Source organism: Pelecanus crispus, chromosome 5 (assembly GCF_030463565.1).
Source record: "Pelecanus crispus isolate bPelCri1 chromosome 5, bPelCri1.pri, whole genome shotgun sequence".
NCBI lineage: Eukaryota > Metazoa > Chordata > Aves > Pelecaniformes > Pelecanidae > Pelecanus > Pelecanus crispus.
In genome coordinates this window covers 36,120,566-36,141,045 of record NC_134647.1, presented here as the reverse complement: position 1 = coordinate 36,141,045, position 20,480 = coordinate 36,120,566, and the positions used below count along the sequence as shown (strand labels likewise).

Genomic DNA, 20,480 nt, shown 5'->3' with positions numbered 1-20,480 from the left:
GTAAAACAGTGGATTTTTTTCTGGCAAACATATTTTTATATCAAAATACTATTTTTATTATGTGAAATTTAAATAGGGTCGACCACATAATAGAGCTCAACAACCACATTAACTCTGAATTAGTTCAAAAGCATAATAGAGAACAGAAACTTTGAAATTTCATTTTACAGCTTGATGGTTTTTGCCTGAAACTTGTAGCATTTTCATTGTTTTAACCTTTTCCAGATGGATTAGGAAAGCTAGCTGATTCATTCAGACTTGTTACCCAATTTGCCTGAACAAAGACAGGAATAGCTTTTTTGGAGGCAGACAGACAGGAGTTAACCTGCGGGTGGAATGGTTCTCAGGTAGAAACTGTGGCAGTGGTTAGTTGTAGTGGGAAGCTTTGGCTAGTGTTTTGTTCTTGTTAACTTTTTGGTTGACCGCGCTCCAAGAGGTGATGTTACTGAGTGTCTTTGCACTGTGTATCAACTAGCTTTTACACAACATTGGGAAAAACATCAGCTTGTGTTGTAGTTTTAGATAATGAGATTTACTTTAATTACAATTAAGAGCCAGCCATTTGATTAGAAACTGAGCTGTGGCCTTTCTATAAGGTATTGAGTGGTATCTATCTATTAATTTGCACCTCAGCTTTGTTACTTTTACAAATCCGAACGTGGTGGAGCTTGCCTTGTTGTTAGCAGCGGGGTCAACTGCCTCTGTAGCAGGGCTGTGCATTAAGCATATGTAGAATGATGGTTTTATTCTTGATGTGATGTCCTGGCTTCAGGTTAAAGTATGCTGAAAACCACTGATGCAGCAATGTAATTGCTTGTGTATGGATAAAGAGCCTCCACAGGCATCAGTCTGTTAGTTTCCCTGACTGATCTCTAATGACAGGAATTTATGAGAATAATCTGCACAGTCTGACTGGGACCTGCATATTTTAATTAATAGAGAAGATGAGCACCAGCCTGTGTTAGCAGTTGGAGCAAAGTTGGGATTTGGGAAGGACAAATCTTAGCTGCAGGTTTACTACTGTTATATGAAATGGCTGTTGTAAAAGGCAGACGCTCATTTCTGCACCTTTTTTTCCCCAATGCGTGAACTGGGAGCTTTAATCCTTAGAACCTTCTCAGAGGAAGTTTAGCTTGGGATGAGGTTCCACTCTACACCTGATCTATCTCATCGTCTGAAAAGCGAAGTCCTACATCCATCTGCATAGCATTGCTAGACATCTCTGCCTCTCATGATCCATTCATCTTGCTAATGCAAAAGAAAAGGAACCCGGCAAGAAAAGTGGGTTATTTGTGCCAGTTTAATAAACTGAATTGACCTTAGAGTTCTCATGAGTAACAGAGCTGTAGCTGAAACAAAGATGAGACTGTGCAGTTGTGAGGGAAAGAGGAGGGAGTTGAACCATATGGTCTGGCATCAGTGATCTGGTAGAACAACTTAAACATCTCATGGGATCATGACCTCGGTAGTATTTACGTTGTGTAACATGGTGGAAGGTGTTATAGAATACAAGTTTAAGCACTGTAATATTTTAAGTAAAATGTGTGCAAGTAAAAATGAGTAATATTAGAAAAGAAATAGAGAATCATTCAGGTAACATTTTGATTCAAGTTGAAGAAGATAAATCTCACTTTTCCTAAGCAGTTAAGTGGTCTGGAAGTAAAAATTAGAATGGAAAATGGGAGTTCATTGTAAAATGCTCAAACCCTTCATTAGTGCATACAGCAGCGGGGTAGAAGGTTTCCCATTTAAATCTCCTTATGTGTTTTTATGTTCAGTTGAGGTGTGTTGCTTAGGTTCTGTTTTGCTTCCCAGTGGGAGGTTGACTCAAATATTAGCAAAAGCATTGTTTTTCACCTGAAGATAGCTTTAGCACCATTCATTAATACGAAGAGTGGAATGTACCCAGATTTCTATTTTATTCTATTCTGTTTTGTCAGTTAATTAAATATATATAGTTCTGTGCCTACATCGGAGGCTTTTGATGTTTCCTAATGCAGATTATGTCTGAATACAGATAATATCTTTAGATACCTTCCTTTTATTTTTAATTGCATTATTTTTTTTTACTTCAAGAAATAACCCTGCGAGTATATTATGGTTTTTTCATAACTGTTCTCAGTATATCCCCAGATGGGACAACAAAGTTAGTTTTGTTTAATCAATCAGCTTTCTGTGAGCAACAATCACATGCTCTGTACAGCATCAGTGGTGGTGGCCACTCATTCAAGAGGTTCTTTCTAAGCAAAAACAGTTTTAAGGTCGCCTAGATGTATTACACACTGCAGCACATTTTTCTGTATGTTATATCATAATCTTTTTGAAGAGCCGGGTGTGCTTCTGTAAAAGAAGTTTAGTTAGTGATCCTGCAGCTCTAATGACTTTCTCTTCCTGGCGTGTGATTCTTTTGGGTATGATTTACATGTGCAGATTATTATGTAAATGCAGCTGGAAAGAAGCATTTGTTTGCTGCACCCATTTGAGATATTACAGAACCTGAATTCTGTCTTTCATTTAGCTGTCCTAATTATCTGGGTTTTCAGCGTTTTACCCAATTTATGCTGGTGCTTACTGAAATGACACATTTAAATTACAATTCAGTAAAATCTGTATTGCATATATGTAAAGGGAAATCACAAAGATTGAACTTGGCTTCCTTGAAAGCTGTTTTTAAAAAAGCCTCGAGGAGCCTTTACTTCTTTATGTAAAGTATTGCACCTCTTTACAAGCTTTCTTATTTCTGTTCCTATTCATGCCTTGCCCCCATTAGAATTTCAGCTTCTGTATATTGAGACACAGTATAGAGACTGGAAAACCACTGAAGCAGTGAAATCCCATAATTCAAGACTGAAATTGAAAACAGCTCTAAGTTGAGGGCCCACTGACTTTAATGGATGCAGGGCTGCATTTGTGGTGAGTTCAAAAAAATTGATACCAAATAGGTGAGAGAGCTGAAAAGAGGTGGAAAAAGTCTTTAGCTTTCCAGCTATAGATCTCTTTCTGAGCTTAGGTTTTGCAAATTTCATCATCGTTTTAAAAAAAAAACTTACTTAATTTCTGTTTTAATTTTACTGTATTTATATTAATGTGATGTTTCCAAACCACAGGGTATGAATTACATTATTTAATTAGAGAAACCATCACTACTATCCTAACATGTTGTATTTTCCTTTGGGGTTTTTTGGTTGGGGTGTTTGGGTTTTTTTAAGCAGAGACGTTTAGTTGTTGCTCAGTTTCTCCAAATAAGCAAAACTCCCTCTTCTATCTGGATGGCTAGAAGCTGTAATCTTAACTGCGTCAAACTTGTGTCTTAATTCATTTGGTTGTTTTAGTGCTCCATTATGTTTTGTTCTTTTTTAGGAGAATTATGGGTTTAACAAAATAGAAGTTAGAGACAATGGCAGTGGAATCAAGGTTGCTGATGTTCCAGTTATGGCAATTAAACACTACACCTCAAAAATAAGCTCTTCTGAGGACCTTGAAAGGTTGACAACATACGGTTTCCGTGGTGAGGCTTTGGGATCAATTTGCTCCATATCAGAGGTGAGCAGCTGCTATATATGTGTCTAGTCTTTTGTGTTGTGATTTTTTTGTGTGTGTGTTTGTGAAAGTTTTATTAAAATATCAGTGCAAAGACTCTAAATTGTTCCAGCAGCCTGCCAGGGATATGTTTTCCGAACAGTTTGGCTTGTGTGTGCTGCCTTTCCCCTCCTCCCCAGAAGTTACGTCATACGGTTAGGAAGCAGTATGAATTTCTTATTAGTGTCAGTCCTGCCTTTCTGTCATACTGGTTACAGCAGTGCTCTATTTATTTTCTTCAGTAAGAATAGGTCAGAGACAGATTGCTTAGTGGTGCCTTTTCTTTTGTATGAGGGTATAGATACCTGATTCCTTATATATACATGTATAGATACGTGATTCCTTAGAACACTGGCTTATCCTCTTTAGTGTTATTGGCAATATAATGTCAAAGAGCGTGGCTGAGTTTGCTACTTGAATTAGGGTAAATCAACATGAGGAACAGCAGATCGTGGCCAGGAGAAATCACTGCAGGGAACTGATGGCCCACATAGCTACTGTTCCAGTAAGGATTTCTGCCTTGATGTTATCTAGGTGATCAGCAGTCATAGGATCTTGCTGGGCTCCGTATTGCTCCTTGACATGTGTATGACTCCAGTTGCACAAACTTTTTTGTCTGTATGAGTAAACAGGAACCTGCTCCCTGGCCCTTCTGAGTCTGATCCATATGTTTGTGTTAAGAGGACTGACAGTGTACTGGTATTTAGGATTTAACTTGTTGACTGAAAGTAAGTAAATAGGTTCAAAACCATCTGAAAAGTGTTCAGGCTATTAAGGGCACAGCATTTACCTCTTCCATTGTGCTCTGCCTTTTTGTATTCGTGCTGGGCCAAGGTCAAGTTTTGGATTCTTTTTTCTAAGTCTGCCAAGGATTAGATCCTCCAAGAAGATACTGATACCTGTGTCTGATTGAAACCGTCAAGTGGCAAGGTCAGGAGAGATGTCAGAGCTTGACTCCTTGCTACCTTGGGCTACGTCCACGTTGCACTAAGCAGGCGTGGGTTGTGTGTTTGGATGGAGATTTCCAAAGATGCTTTCAAAAGTGTTGGTGTTTTGACAGATGATGACAGACCTCAATCATTGGTTCCTTCTAATGAGTTGTCAGAGCAGGATGCCATCTGTTCTGAGCATTTAATGAGCTCTGTGGTATGTTTCATAAGAGATGGGAGGTGGCCTGAGTGTATTAAGTACTTTAATAGGTATTACTTTAATCCTTGGGTCAGTAATTATGTTAATTAAACACTCCAGGCATTAATTGCATTCTGGCTACCCAAACTGCCCCCTGAAGTTTCAGTTAAGAGGTACTTTACTATTGGCCCTTAAGTAGGTCTGTAATATTGTCATTTCCAATCAATCAATTAATGTTTTTTCTCTCCAGAGGCATGGGTGAACTCTGAATGATTCATATGAGACACTAAAATAAACCAAAATATCCTGAAGCTCTATACATGTGATAACCTTTATGTCGTTCCAGTAGTTGGAAGTGCAGTGGCTCTATTGTTCCAAATACTGATACCTGAACTCAGGGAACTGTAGTGTTATTGAACTTCTGGTGTATGACTGGTCTCGCTAAAGCCAATCTGTGTATTACCTTAATAGCTTACAAAACGTGCAACTACTGATTGCTAGATATATTTGGGTGTGGAAAGATAATACACGGTTTGATAGTATTCATTATGTTTGTGGAATCTCATGTGAATTTAAGAAGTCGTCATAGTATGCCTATGGCTGAAAATGCAAAATTATCAACTGATTTAGTTGTTCATGTAACCTGTGTTTAGAATAGAAGGTAGAGGAGTGCGTGTTGTAGGTAGTAGGGATTGCTATGCTTTGTGTATTAGTGTGATAGAAATGCATGGCTTTTAGTTAAATGGATAGAAAAATGAGTAATAATGCAGAATGTTTCTGTGACTGTAAGAAACACCTGTAGAAGAAAAATTCTATAAACTAATTAAATGTAATTTTCATGACTAAAATAATGCAATGGTAAGAGTGGTAGCAAAGCTTATCTAAGCTCATTCTGAATTCTTGATTAACGTGATTTTTTTAAATTACTCTTTTCAGGTTTTGGTCACAACGAAGACAGCTGCTGATGATTTCAGCACTCAGTATGCTTTGGATAGGAACGGGCATATAACTTCTAAAAAGCCTTCTCATCTTGGGCAAGGTAGGATATCATTCTGGTGTTGTACTGTGACAGAAGTATTTTATGTTTCTCTGGGGCTGTCTTTGGTGTTGAAATACCTGTTCTGTACTTGAAGGCCAAGTATGAAATCTTTGCAGCTGTAAACATTTCTTGCCTTATGTCTGTCAACTGAGAATGTGTTGTTACCGTAAGAACTAGTATGTCTTGGAAGTTGCTTTAGATAGTAATTAGTTTCTCCTTCTCCGACTCACTTCTTCAAGATGACAGCAGAAATAAAATCTATAAAAATTCGATGCCCCGGGTCCAGGCAGACACTATATAAGTATATGAAAGATTTGTTCAGGATCAAAATAATGTTTCTGTATGTAGCAAAATCCTTGCTTAAAGGAGGAAGAGTTGTGCTGCAGCTATATGAAGGAGTAGCTGGAAGCAGCATGGCTGTAGGACCAGGCAAAGTCACAGCTCTTCCTAACCTGCAGGAAGGGTATGTCACTAGAAATCCTTCTGCATGTTTGTGTGGAAGATTAAAGGTTGCCCTCACCTCAGAGGCGGCCTTGGTGGTTTAGACGTGGTGTAGGTTTGGGGTAGCATCTGTTCTACTTCGTACTCTGCTCAGCTAATTGTTGCTCGGCAAGAGCCATTAAAAGACCACACTGTGTCCTCACATTCACACTGCAGCTGGTGTGTATTCCCAGAAGAACAGCGGTTTGCTCCTTTCTTGTGACAAGGATGTGCTCCTGAGGAAGCAGTTGCAGTTCTTCTGTAAAGCTCAGCTTTTCCCAGCTGAGCCACAGCAGCTGCTTGTCAGTCTTGTGCCCACAAGCTGCCCCCCAGCTGGCTGCAGCGCTCGTACACCCAATGGGGAGCTGAATGCCAACCCGGCTTCCTTGCTCCTCAGTGCTAACTGGCTGCAGGGAGCCATTAAGCCAGAAGAAGCTGCTGAGGGGCAAGTACCGAAGAAAGAGCCTAAGCAGAGAACTCTAATTTTAGCCAATTTTAACCAGGGACTCTCTTTAAGATTTAGGCTATAGTATTTTTCATGGCTGGAAAGCCTATGGGTTGTGTTGCCTTGTCTTCTGTCAAAATTGTTGAATGATTGACTGAATTCTGTGACATATATTTAATACTTTTCAGTATCCTTACGGGCTACAAATTCATGTGATTGTGTTGGTAGATGCATATGCCTCCTCTTACTATGTACTGTGTCTTGAACAGAGGTATCGGGCTCTTCAGGTACTACCCTAAAGCAAATGCTTGTGAAGGGCCTTAATCGAGCTCCCTGTTCCTTTGCCTCCAGATGTGTGTCATTAGATTCTAGTCTGTTAATTATTTTGCTAATGAAAGTTAACATAATATGCACTGAAAGAGTCTTCAGCTTTATTTAGTGCTGATTCTTGCTATTGTCAGTGCGTACAAAAGAAAGCTTAATGCTGCGATCATAACCCTAAATAAAGGAGAGGAATCACAGCTCTTGAGGTCTATAGGTACTTTCTGGGGGAGGATGACTGCTAATTTGGTATATTTCTTATCATGCTAATATAATCTAATTTAGTGTTACCAGGGTTTATTTTGTATGCAGCAGCATACAGACAGGTCTCTTCAAGTACAAATGAAGTTTCTTTGATATCCAGTCAGTGGTGTGCTTTCAGTATAATTTCTACTTGTTTTTTGTCACCTGCTTGCAGGTACTACAGTAACAGTCCTGAAGTTGTTTAAGAATCTTCCTGTAAGAAAGCAGTTTTATTCAACAAATAGAAAATGTAAGGAAGAACTGAAAAAAGTTCAAGATCTACTGACAGCATATGGTATCATAAAACCAGACCTGAGGATAACCTTAACACATGATAAGGTAATAATGAGTTTTTTCTCTATCAGCTATCTTAAGGATCCGTTTCTGATTAATTTATGCAGTTCATCTAATACTACATAAAATCTTTAATTCCTAGGAATTTTCTTTCATCATAGTTTTTTTTTGAACTTTCACTTCTTTCTTCCCTTCATAGATGTGTATTTATGATGGCTACAGATTTTAATCCTAAACTTCTAAAACTCGGGCTCAGATCTGCTTTTTGGTCTGCTCCAACAGATGTCTGGTTAGATATATGGAAGTATATCAATTTATGAAAGTTGAAGTATGAAAGTATGAAAATTATTTTACATGCTAGTGATATAAGAATGATTTTTACACACTAGTGGGTAGTGAAGATGTTGGTGCTGTTGAGCAGAACAAAGCAGTGAGACCTTAGTAGGCCACAGGACCTGATCAAGTGTTAACCTGAGCCAACTGAAAAAACTTTCAAAACTTAACTTGGTTAGGCTATCTATCTGGATAGACGCTATAGCACATACAGGTAGCTTGCTGTAGGCTGAGTCATGAAAGTTTAATACATAATGATGGTTTTATTTGAAAAGGCTAAAAAATTCAAAACAACTTGCTACATTGGTGCAGGTAAGAGTAATGTATGTTACTACAACAGGCTTTAGCTGAGGTAGTCGTTCTTTGTTTAGAGTTGGGGGAACGGATTCAGAGGCTGCTTGGAGGCTACTTTGACTTCACAGCATACTGAACAGTAATTTTAAAACATGGTACAGAAATTGCGCACGCAGCTCCAGAAATGATGCACTGAGCAGTTCTCCTTTACCTGACCCCAGTTTAACATAGCTGGTAATACTGGCTGTACTGCTGGTTTTGGCACCTCTGAGAAATAAGCTATGCTAAAGAATTTCCAAGTTGCCACGAAGTAGAGAGTGACATCTCGTGGCCACATCCCTCAGCAATTCCTTTTCTGTTCTAAAATAATATTGTTTGCTGATCTTGCTGTTTGGCCTGTTCATTGAGCAATTTTGATCAGTTACTCTGTCAACCAAACATTCACATTTCAGTTCCTTTTCAGTGGGAATGATGAATGACACTGTGCTTTCTTGAAATGACAACAGATTGCCCATTCTTTTCTGGAGTTGTATAACATACTCTGGTTATATATGTATTTTTAAATATCAAAGTGTAGATACTGTGAAAAACAAAAGCTAGCCTTGTGGCTGCAGAATTAGTATTCCAAAGCTGAGAAAGTGTAGCTACTTTCAGTCTTATTTCATTGGGACTACACAAGGTTTGAAACCAGAGATCTCAGGGGTGTGCACTTCTTAGGTGTTGTTAAGCTCCTTGACATATCTAGCAGTGGTTCGTAGTATTGGTCTTGAATGTTGGTTAATAAAACTAATTTTGTCTTTTATTGGTGGTTTGGTTTTGCCCTCTGACAAGTTGCAAATGTTTGGGGGTTTTTTATGGTATTTTGATTTCATCCCCTTTGGTTAGACTATTACATATCTTGTTTTTCTTTTTTTTTTTTCCTGTGCTTATTTTAATACAATGGCAGTAATGTGGATCACATGCCTTTTTCACAATACTTACTGCAAAAATGGTGTGGCGAACAGCATGATAGTAGCCATTGCACATTGGTTTTGACTACCTATCCTTTTAGCTTTGGAGGTAAATTCTTCAGTACAAAATTTGAGTAGGTAAAATAAATCATTATAAATTCTATCTGCAGGCAGTATTATTCATTGTAATGACAGAGATGGTGCTCATTTTTTTTTGGTCTTTCATTTTGCACTGCCGGCCTTAAGTTCATTTATGTAGGAAAAAAGAAAGCAAGTAATAAGCTGCTCGGACATGTTTCAACACAAGAGGTCGCTCAGTGGCTATTGCTGAGCAGGGAAAATTAAAGGCTTAAGAAATCGTACAGAAAGTGTAGTCTGTCTCTGTGCATGTATAAAAGCTTTAAAATAGTCTGAAAATGTTAAAAAACTTTGAATGCAGATTCCTGTGTTTCTACTGCTGTTGTCATTACTTGCAAAATAAAAAAATACCTATTCCATCATACCTTTTAAGAAATTTGAAATTCTGAAATTCCAATGCATAATAACTTTCAGCAGGTCTACGTGCATCCGTTTTACGATAATATCACAGAACATGAATATTTATTAGTTCTTTTTCCTTCAGATGCTGTTATTGTCATCAACATTATTAATTCAGATCAGTGGGCGTTTTTCTTATAGTGATAGATATCTGTGCTAGAATAATACTTTACTGAATAGGGTTGTCTTTTTTTTTTTTTGTGGTGGCTGTTAATATTTCTTTGAAATGTACTAGGAGAAAGAATCAACTTCTCAGAATGGCTTTATTTTTTTGTGTAGCTCACAGATTATATGTTAGTTTAAAAAAATTGTATGTGCAATTATTCGGAGGAGTTCCTAGAATCCCAAATTCTTGAGGCTGAGCCAATACTTTCTGTTGCAATAGAAGAAGATACGTGTCAGGAGTAAGATCAGGTTCCGAGGCTTGAAAGAGCAAGAAGGTAGCAGAGATGAGGTATTACAGAAGGAAGCGAGGAAAGATGGGTCGAAAGAGTAGTAAGTGAAAAAAGTGTAAGTGAAAGTGCATTTCAAAGAAATCGTGAAAATAAATGACAAAACCAGTACATGTAAAAAAAAAAAAAAACCTCAAACAGTCTTTAAAGTCCTACATTTTGTAAGAAGTGAAAGGAAAATGGAAGAAAGCATAGCCCTAGCTTTACTGAGGAAGAATGTAATAAGGCTGAAACTTTCATAGAAGTGTCTGAGGTTAGGCATCTGAAAATGCTTGCCTAATTGATTCTAGCAGAAACTTATTTTGAAAAGTCAGGCCTCATATTGAGCTGTTGAATGTATATATGTTTTTAGGATGCACAATACATTGCATGTTTTATTTCCACCATGTTTTTTTTTAAAGGTGTATGTCTTGTGCTTCTGAATGAAATTTCCAGAAATTTTTCTTGTTATTGTGCCACATTTCATATCTGTGTTAGTTCGGAAAATCTTACCATTAAGTGTGATTTTTGTGAAGAACCACGATGCTTTTCCTGCCTTTGGGTTGTTTTCTCTAGTAAAAAAGAAAATAGATACCCTTTTATCGGTCATCCTAGAGTTCATTTATTGTGTAGTCTCTGTCAGTGGATTTCTGAGATGGGAAATACTCAATTGCTCTTTCTGCTCAGAATGTTTTGTTTGCATTAGCAATAAATAATGAATCACTTTGCAGATCAACCCTTGAAGTACTATTGCTATTTTGACAACTTGGATTAGCTCTAGTGCTCCTTCTTTTTATGAAGGTTTATCCTGCCAAGACATTCTTTGAATACTGATAATGTTGATCCTCTTGCCAGTATGGTTATGTTAGAAAGAGGTATTTTTCTTCTTTCATCACCATGTTCCTTGAAAGCATATTGAATAATGAGACAGCCAAATGGAAATAATTTACATGAGTATTCAGCCAGTTTATTTAAAGTTAACATTATCTGAAGGCGTGCTAAGAACATTCCAAAGTCAGCTACCGCTTAAACTGCGTCAAACTCTTCAGCCCGAAATGCCATGTTCTAGCCACCTGTGAGCTCTGGCTGTATTTTACCCAAGGTGTTGTAGGGCTTTTCCCTGGAACAACAGTTTTCACGCTCATCACTGTTTAACAGCAGCAGCCCTCGACTCAGTCTTACAAGCCACTGATGTTCAAGAAATGCCTTTGTGTGTTGAAAGGCTGATGATACGGAATACTTTAATTCTATTCTAGTTGCCTTTATTCCACAAATGCCAAAATGAGCGCAGGCACACAATAACTATATCTGTTTTAACAATTTCAGATATAATTGGGCTGAACAAATGGTGGCAATGGGTGGTTTAGATAGTGCCTATCAGCAGGCCATACCATACACAACTGGTCCCATGTCTTGTGCGAAGCACAGGTGGACCATAAGTAGGCTCAATAAATTTTCCAGTTCCCGTTGAGGAAAAAATCTGCATAAGGGATTTCCCCCCCCCCCAGTGTTCTTCATGCATAATATTTCAAAGCCGTGGTCACACAGAGTTCTGCCTAGAACTGCATCTTGTTTGTTTGAGAGAGACATGGGTCAGAACTTCTGGATGCAAGAGGTCCATTTTAAAGCTATTACTCTTAACTGTGGATAGTATTCTTCCCCAAACTCCCTTTGTGGTTGTGGTTGGTGTTCACCTAAGGGATGCCATCTTCCGTTTTACTGCTTTACAGTAAGTCTCCTCTTATTTCCAAAGCTGGATAATCTCAGCCTACAGTCTGTATCCAATAGTCCAAAACCAGTTTGTTTTCTTTCTTTGAGTCCTCTGTAATAAGTGTGGGGTTTTTGAGACAGAGTAAGTGCGTGTGGTGGGTTGACCCTGGCTGGATGCCAGGTGCCCACCAAGCTGCTCTATCACTCCCCTCCTCAGCTGGACAGGGGAGAGAAAATATAACTAAAAGCTTGTGGGTTGAGATAAGGGCAGGGAGAGATCACTCACTGATTACCGTCATGGGCAAACCAGACTCGACTTGGGGAAATTAGCTTAAGTTGTTACCAGTCAAATAGGAGTAGGGTAATGAGAAATAAAAACCAAATCTTAAAAACACCTTCCCCCCACCCCTCCCTTCTTCCCAGACTCAAATTCACTCCCAATTTTCTCTACCTCCTCCCCTGGAGCCGTGCAGGGGGATAGGGAATGGGGGTTGCAGTCAGTTCATCATGCATTGACTCTGCTGCTCCCTCCTCCTCAGGGGAGGACTCCTCACACTCTTCCCCTGCTCCAGCGTGGGGTCCCTCCCACAGGAGACAGTCCTCCGTGAACTTCTCCAGCGTGGGTCCTTCCCACAGGCTGCAGTTCTTCACAAACTGCTCCAGCGTGGGTCCCCTGTGGGGTCACAAGCCCTGCCAGCAAACCTGCTCCAGCGTGGGCTCCTCTCTCTCCACAGGGCCACAGGTCCTGCTAGGAGCCTGCTCCAGCGTGGGCTTCCCACGGGGTCACAGCCTCCTTCGGGCACATCCACCTGCTCCAGCGTGGGGTCCTCCACAGGCTGCAGGTGGATATCTGCTCCACCATGGACCTCCATGGGCTGCAGGGGCACAGCCTGCCTCACCATGGTCTGCACCAGGGGCTGCAGGGGAATCTCTGCTCTGGTGCCTGGAGCACCTCCTCCCCCTCCTTCTTCACTGGCCTTGGTGTCTGCAGAGTTGTTCCTCTCACATATTCTCACTCCTCTCTCCAGCTGCCGTTGTGCAGGTTTCCCCCCCGCCCCTTTCTTGAATATGTTATCACAGAGGTGCTACCACCATCGCTGATGGGCTCGGCCTTGGCCAGCGGCAGGTCTGTCTTGGAGCTGGCTGGCATTGGCTCTGTCAGACGTGGGGGAAGCTTCTAGCAGCTTCTCACAGAAGCCACCCCTGTAGCCCCCCCACTACCAAAACCTTACCATGCAAACCCAATACGGTGCATTAAGGTAAATTTATCGTTTTTAATAATGGGATTATACTTTGCATTCACTCATTGTGCTTCCAAACTCTGCTGTAGCTGCATGTTGAAAAGAAATCTGCATTGAGCAGAAACAGCAGCACATAAGCTCTTTCTTGAGTTGGAAAGGCTACTCTGTTTAATGTAACGATGATAAATAAAGTAAGTACCTCCCTAATCTGTGTGTCTTAAAATACAAAGAGGAGTAATGATTAAGAATCTGCAGTGGTTTGTAGCCAACATGCTTTCGTGCTGACCTGGAGTATAGCTCAGTCTTTACTTCCATTCGTTGTTCAGTGGCTTTGCTGAGAAAGCCAAACAGAGAGTTAATTATGGTGTTTTTTGTGATGAGGACACCTGTCCACTAGGAAATGCGCTGAGACCCTCAACTCAATTTACATCAGCCAGAGAACAGCTGCCAGATGGTAACTACTTTTGGTCACTACCAACCTGGTTGAATTTGAACTGGTGACCTAGAGGTGAAATGCTTTATATCCTATTACTAATTCCTTGAGGTTTCCAGTTTCTCATCCATCACTTTTTTCAAATGACAGCACAGTATATGTCTGAAATCTCAAAACAATTACTGTTTCACATATGCAGTGTGTGTTGCAGAATCCGAGATGTGCCTTTAGCTCTTGCAAGGCTTTCGCACTGGCTTTGTACACTTAAAAAAGGTTGGCAGAAAAAGGATGTTTCCAAAGCCGCCTGGGAGTTTTCAGTCTTCCTTACCAATGCACTTTGTCAGAGTTAGGTATGTTCTCTGTTACTTTTGTTAACCACTATTTTACAAAAGGCTTTTAACCTCCTTTATTTAGGTGGAATTCGCTGTAATGATGTGCATCCTCTGAATGACAGTTTAGGATTAGAAACCATGTGGTTTTTTGACAGTAGCTTAATTGTTTGGGAGGTTTTTTTGGTTTTCTTTTTTTCCTTGTGCTCTGGTAGTGGAATTTCTCTAAATACCCACAGTTGAACATGTGTGGTTAAAGCAGCCAAAAAACTTACAACTCTCTCGATAGTCTTTGTAATTCTTGAAAGGCTCTGAAGACATGCATTGCCAGATGAAGGTCCTTGGCTCCTTGTAATATCTCTTAGGTCTTCTTCTAAGTTACCTTCCAGCTCCCAAATCCAACCATTTCTCCACTGCGTGATGCTCAAGAAAGCCTTTTCATTGAGAGGGTGCTCTCGTATCACAAAAGGGAAATCTGAGCAGGAAATATGTCAGAATTTGTAGGCTTAGCAGTGCTGTGGAACGTGACTGTCTTTCACAAATCCCCTTGATAGTGGTAATGGCTGATGCCCATGGGATAGATAGGTATGTCATCTGCATCTGATGAGGGGAAAAGTGTTGCCTTGAGTTTCTGTATTGCATACCTCTGCTGGTAGTTGTCCCACCATCACTTATGAAGGGGATGGGACAACTGGTTCCTCAGGGGCAAGTATAAAATATATGGGAAAATAGTTATAATTATGGAGAGAGTTGCATAATTTTTCTTTACGCTAAATTGAAAAACTGCTGTGATTCCTGTTTTCAAGGGAAGATTATGCAAGAGCTCTCTTTTAGTAAGATAACTTACCATTGATCTTAAAACAAGACACCAGTTATGGCATGGAGTTGGTAAATATCGTTGACATTTTGCAAGGCTGGGATTGTAAAGAATGTGGTTAAGATTTTAACTTGGTGTCTTCTAGATTTTCTTCCGCTGCAGAGAGAACATGCCAGCCCTTGCAGCTAGGTGTCTGTGCATCATAAGCAAAAGAGGTTATACATATTGTACAAGGTGATGTCTTACTTGTTTCCCTTTGGCTGAATTCAAACTTGTGATATTACTGCCTGGCTTTGTTCATGTTTGTATGCCCTCTTTAACAGGTAGGCAGCAATGTTTTCAGTTTTGTTGGAGCCTAATAAACTATCAGGTTTTAAGTCAGGAAAGCTAAGCAACATACTGGCCCAAAGAGTTAACTATGTGCAGTGAGATCTCAGATGCCAGGGTGACAGCATTTTTGAAGCATGTAAAACAAAATTAAGAGAGACTGTGAAATACAGTTCTCTTTTACAGAGCTAACTCGTGTTACGTTACCAACCTACAGTTCATGTGCGGTACTTGCTCTACCAGATTTTTACACCCTCAAACTTGATTACAGGATAAATAACACAATGATTATCACAAAATAAATAAATAAAATCGATCGTTTCTGGGTAGTAAAAGTCTACTTGGTTAAGTTACTGCCATTATGTAGTAATAAGGTAAACGGGATGAATCTGTTTAAATCATAAAATGATAGTTGCACTGAGGTAGCCACAGTCAGCAACAGCATCCAGTCCCCAGCTCTAATTAAGATTTTTTCTTTTGTCTGTGATTGCGAATCATTGTGGCTGCTGGTAGGAGTTCTAAAATATGAAAGGTAGTTAGGGGATGAGGAGTGGCTGCATTTTTTCCTCTGTCGTTCCCTGGTGTCTTTGAGGAGACAAATAACGAGCAGCTCTTATTCTCCATGTACCAGGGACCCCAGTGGGAAGAGGTCTCATACTCTTTCTCCACCTTTTACCCATTTTTCAAGGAATCTTTCTGGGCTATGTGTATGCGTCCTGAAATAACAGAGATGCCTGTTCCATGTGTGCATGTACGTTGTCATCCTCCACAGAAGTATGCATATGTATATGTCCTAGGGCTGGATGGGGGTGGAGAAATACATACACGCACACACGTACTTATCTTCTGTATATGTGCAACAGATTTTATATATGTTATGACATTTTGTAAAATCCAGATCATGTAATCCCCTTCAATGAAACAAGCAGGGAGATGGGATATATTTGGCTACCTCTAGCAAAACCTAAGATGGGCCATATGTAATAATATATCTTTGAGTAGGCTGTTTCTGCAGTGTCATCATACTGACTAGAGTCAGATTCTTCCTTGGCTCATCCTGGACACCCGCTTTATATGACCTAGAAAAAAAATATGGGGGGTGTGTGTGGGTGTGTATTTTTAGCTAAACTAAAGGGTATAAGCAAGGTTAAAAAAATAGGGTATTGCAGGAACCTCATGGAAACAGGCACTTTCTAAAATAAATGAAATGGAACAGGCATTGTTTCTCTGTGGATTTTTTAATGCCTGTTGATATATCTGGAGAGTTTAGAAAAATAATTTTCTTTACCAGCTATTCCTATGTTGTTGCTTCATAATGTGCAGTCAGGACTAAAAATGAACACACAATCTACTCTGTGTTTATATAGTATAGAAATTTAGGGGTTGCCTGGCCTTTTTAGTATGTAGGCTTTAATTTAACCTACAGTGGTAACTAGTTCCTAAAATTTTGTCTGTAGTTCTGAGTATTAATATCTGATAAATATATAACTAGTTAAAAATACGCCCTGAACTTACTAACAGTATCTACTTCTAGCAAGTTTGCATTTAATAAGTTCTCATTTTCCACAGTTTTTTCAGAACCACCTTACTGAAGTAATCTTTTCACAGTCCTGAGTATCAGCCATTCAGCAGGTTAAGCAGTGTAATAACCTTGCATTAATCAGCAGCTAAGATTTGTATCTGTACCTGTGGCATCACACTAGTGTAACCTAAAATAAACATCATGATGTTTGTATTAGTCATGTAACAAGTGTCTTTCTCAGTTTGGTCACATGCATTTAATTTAAAATATATCCAGTAAAGAAAAAAATTGCTTGGCACTTTGTGTTTCCATTTTAAGTAATGAATTTTAAAATAGAAGCAGTACAGGATATGTTTTATAAGAGGAGCTCTAAAGAAGAGGACAAATTCTTTCATCACTCCAAAATGTCTTTGAGGAGATTTACAGCAGGTGTAGAGGAGAGAGGCTGAGAGGCAGCATGCTTTGGGCAGCCCCGGGCTGTACTTTGCCGCTGCGTGCTGCCGAAGCACGGTGGGGACTCTCCCTGCCAGAGCTGTGGACGCCCGGCCCGTGGCTCTGCTTGCTCATTTCTCCTTCTCCCCTTTTTGTATTTGCTGCCCTCCCTGACCTAAATTGTCCTTTATGTATGAGGGGTTCGTGCTTGCTGTAGGATGACTGAGCTGTGATCCAGCATGTGCAAAGGGCTGTCAGGCTGGAGTCTAGGAGGTGAGTTAGATTCAGGAAGGACTAAAAAGACCCCCTTCATAAATGCTGCAGAGTGTACATGTAAAGATTTGGGGAATAGTTTTAGGCTGAACAGCCTCAAACCTTTACATTTCCACCTGTCCTGTAGGAAGGGAATATCATTTTACAGGAGCACCGTGTTCTTCCGTGGAATTCACCCCCCAAGGCCAGCAAATATCCCACTGGACAGGTGGAATTTTAAGGCTATGTATTGCATTTCTTGAGATGGGTGCATGTGTATTCTTTGCTCACTCACCATGCTTTCACATAACATCCTGTACCAGAATACTGTGAACTCATTTTGAATTTATTGGACACCTAGCACCTATTTAAAACATCATTTTAAGCAGCACTGTAACATCAGATTTAAAGTGCAACTTGCTGCATTTTTTTTCCTTTTGTGTTTGAACGTTGCACATTGAAATACCCTCAGTCAGCTAACAGTGACAGAAATAAGTATAAAGTGCATCTGAATCTAGCAGTCTCAGTTGCCTAGAAGCAGAAAGCCAACTAAGCAATTTTTTGTTGTTGTTGTTGATACACAGCAATAAAAGTCAACAGGTTCAGAGTTAAATTTGCGGCTGTTTAGTGTAGGACTTCTCATTAGCGAGAGACAAAATTTCGTCTCCCAAAGCAGCTAATACTTTCTGTATATGTAAGTGGACTTGACAGGTAACTTCTGATGCAAGTTGCAGTTCATACTGCCTTACTGTATGTATTAAATCTTTGCAATGGTATTGCAAGACACGTCGCTAATAGAGCAGATATCCTTTTATCCTTCTAACTTTTACAAAGTTTTCACTGGACAAACAACTGCTTTCCTTATATAAATACTTCCTTAGAAACTGCTTTCCTCTCTAAATAGCAGGCTTGTCGTAGACCTCGAATATCCAGATGAGAGCTATGAATGGACATCTAATAGCCTGATTTCTACCAAAACAACCTATCTCTTGAGTATAAGTACCATAAGCATTGGAGTGCCCACCTTCAAATGTTGACCACTGTGCCAGAGACATGTCATAAACCCTCAATTTATATGCTCGCTAAAACACAAAGCCTACTGCTAGATATCTAAGAGGAGAAGTGGTATTTTTATAGATTTGTTTTTAACAATTGTTTCAGGTGCAGAAGTCCAGATTAGCCGTGTAAAAGTCACAAATACAAGCTTTGCTTAATTTTCCAATCGCTACGAGTCTAAATAAGTAATACAATATGAGCAGACATGCCAAAAAGTACTATATCGTGTGTGTTAACACTGAAAGTTGTGAATGTAAGAGGGTCAAGGTACAGAATGTTACATATACAGTATGTGTGCAGTTGCATATGCATGTTCATAGACATGACTTGAGTTCAGCAAATATAATGTCAAAAATTTGACTCTGTGCCATTTGTTTCAGGCAGTTATTTGGCAGAAGACCAGGGTGTCAGATCACAAAATGGCCTGTATGTCAGTTCTGGGAACAGCCGTTATGGGCAGTATGGTACCTTTTCAACACTGTTGTGAAGATCCTGAGGTGAGTTTAAACTTCCTTCTCCCAAATCCACTTAAAGCCTGTCAATGAAGACAGCTAAATCAATATTCAAACAGAAGGAGACTTTGAAAAAGAGAAAATTCTCTCCAGATTGACATCTGGTTAATGCTTCTGATTCTATTACTGTCCTCTCTGTAAAATTAATTGGTTTGGTGATTGAAAATCCACTCCAAGAATCATCTAGTCAGGACTCATGTGGCACTGATCAAATGGCAGTAAAAACAGTTGTGATGACAAATGCAGAATTGCTGATTGCTCAGAGCTGTCTGAGTTGGGATTCCTGGCCCACAGGCAGGTTGTGCTCTGATTAATATGTAAGCATTTATATCGTTCTCATCCTTGTGGCCTCTTAGCCTTATACTCTGAAGAATATCCCTTCAATTTCAGTGAGGGGCACCTGAGCAGCAAAAGAAACACATATTTAGAAAGCAAGTTATGCAAAATTTCAACTAAACATATATTTCGAGGAAATACTAGTTACTTTTCAAAAATTCACTGCACTTGGCTTTCTTGGCCCCTGTTGAAATTGAGGGAATTCCCCATTATATTTTTTGTCTAATATTGTCAAAAATTTTTTTTACTCTGCTTCCATTTTTGTTGGAGACATTCTTATAAAGGGGAGTCTTGCTACTGCTGATCCTTCAAAGTTGCATTTTCCTGTGTCTTGTAGTAATCAAATCTTGACCATACATGAGATGAATCACCATCTGTAAAGTCACAGTGGCTGTCCAAAACAACTTACCATGCTGCATCCAGCGTGGTAAGCTGTGTTTAATAGCTTTAGTCAGACTTTAAATCAGTCTGAATGCATGTGCATGTTAAAGTTTAATAACATTATTCAGACTTAAATCTTGAATTTGTCAGAATGCTTGTAGTGTACATATGCAGGGAAGTAAGGGGGGAAAAAGCAAAGTTCCTTCTTGTAGTTAACAAAGTTGCTTGTGTCTGAACAGAACATCCAGAGTCATTCGTACCTGAATGCAGGTTGGATGTGCCCCACAGGGCAAGTGCAGGGGGCTCCGAAGGGAAGACATGGGGGTGTTTAGAAGTGACTAGCTTGAAGGAGGCACTCAGGTTCTCACATTACCTCTCCGCTATATCATGAGGCATCCATATTCCTTGAATAGAAGTTGGGGAACATTCCATCTCTCTCTCTGTCTCTAAATAGTGTGTAAAATACCACGTGCATCATTTATAGGTGTAAAAGTGATCCATGCATATTGCTCACGCACAAGTCTACGTTCAGAAACCGTGGACATTTCTAAATTAAGCAGCCAAACACTATGAAATGACAGAATTAAGATTGTCTGTGTAACCCTTTCTTTATTCCTGGTGTGCAGGTATTGGGATAGGTATTTAATGACAAGGCATATGCTGCTTTTTTCCTTCCCATTAGGTCCATGCCTCATTCAGTACACAGACCAGAGGGCAGCTCTTTAATTCTTTTCCTTTCCTACTTGTTCATTGTGTAGCTTCATACTCCTTTGCTGCAAAGTCTACTCTGAAGACAAAACTAATCTTGCTATAAACAACTTTTCTGTACCTTACTAACTGCAGAGTTAAAACTTCTATAGCAAGTGAGCCAGGGGTTTCAAAGACTGGCCTTCTCCAAAACATCTCCATTATGAACACTGAATGAAACAAGAACATACATATATAAGTTGGTTTTTATTAAAGTATTCATTTTGAAAATAGCTGATCTAATTTAAAAGCAAAAATTCTGTAATATTTTCTAGTCTCTGTAATTTTGTCTTTATACTTCATATACTTTC

The 20,480-nt window shown here is 39.5% G+C and overlaps 1 protein-coding gene across 6 annotated transcripts in view; it reads left to right on the top strand.

The window, feature by feature from the left end:
• PMS1 (PMS1 homolog 1, mismatch repair system component) overlaps positions 1-20,480 on the top strand; it is a 45,554-nt gene that overhangs the window by 1,686 nt on the left and 23,388 nt on the right. For 4 of the 6 annotated variants that reach the window (XM_075710511.1, XM_009490758.2, XM_009490759.2 and 1 more), the window contains exons 2-5: positions 3,361-3,543; positions 5,644-5,746; positions 7,411-7,574; positions 18,574-18,690. In XM_075710511.1, coding sequence (XP_075566626.1) covers positions 3,361-3,543; positions 5,644-5,746; positions 7,411-7,574; positions 18,574-18,690 — 567 coding nt within the window. The remainder of the gene's footprint in view (positions 1-3,360; positions 3,544-5,643; positions 5,747-7,410; positions 7,575-18,573; positions 18,691-20,480) is intronic. The other 2 variants (XM_075710512.1, XM_009490760.2) reach the window with 1 other exon arrangement.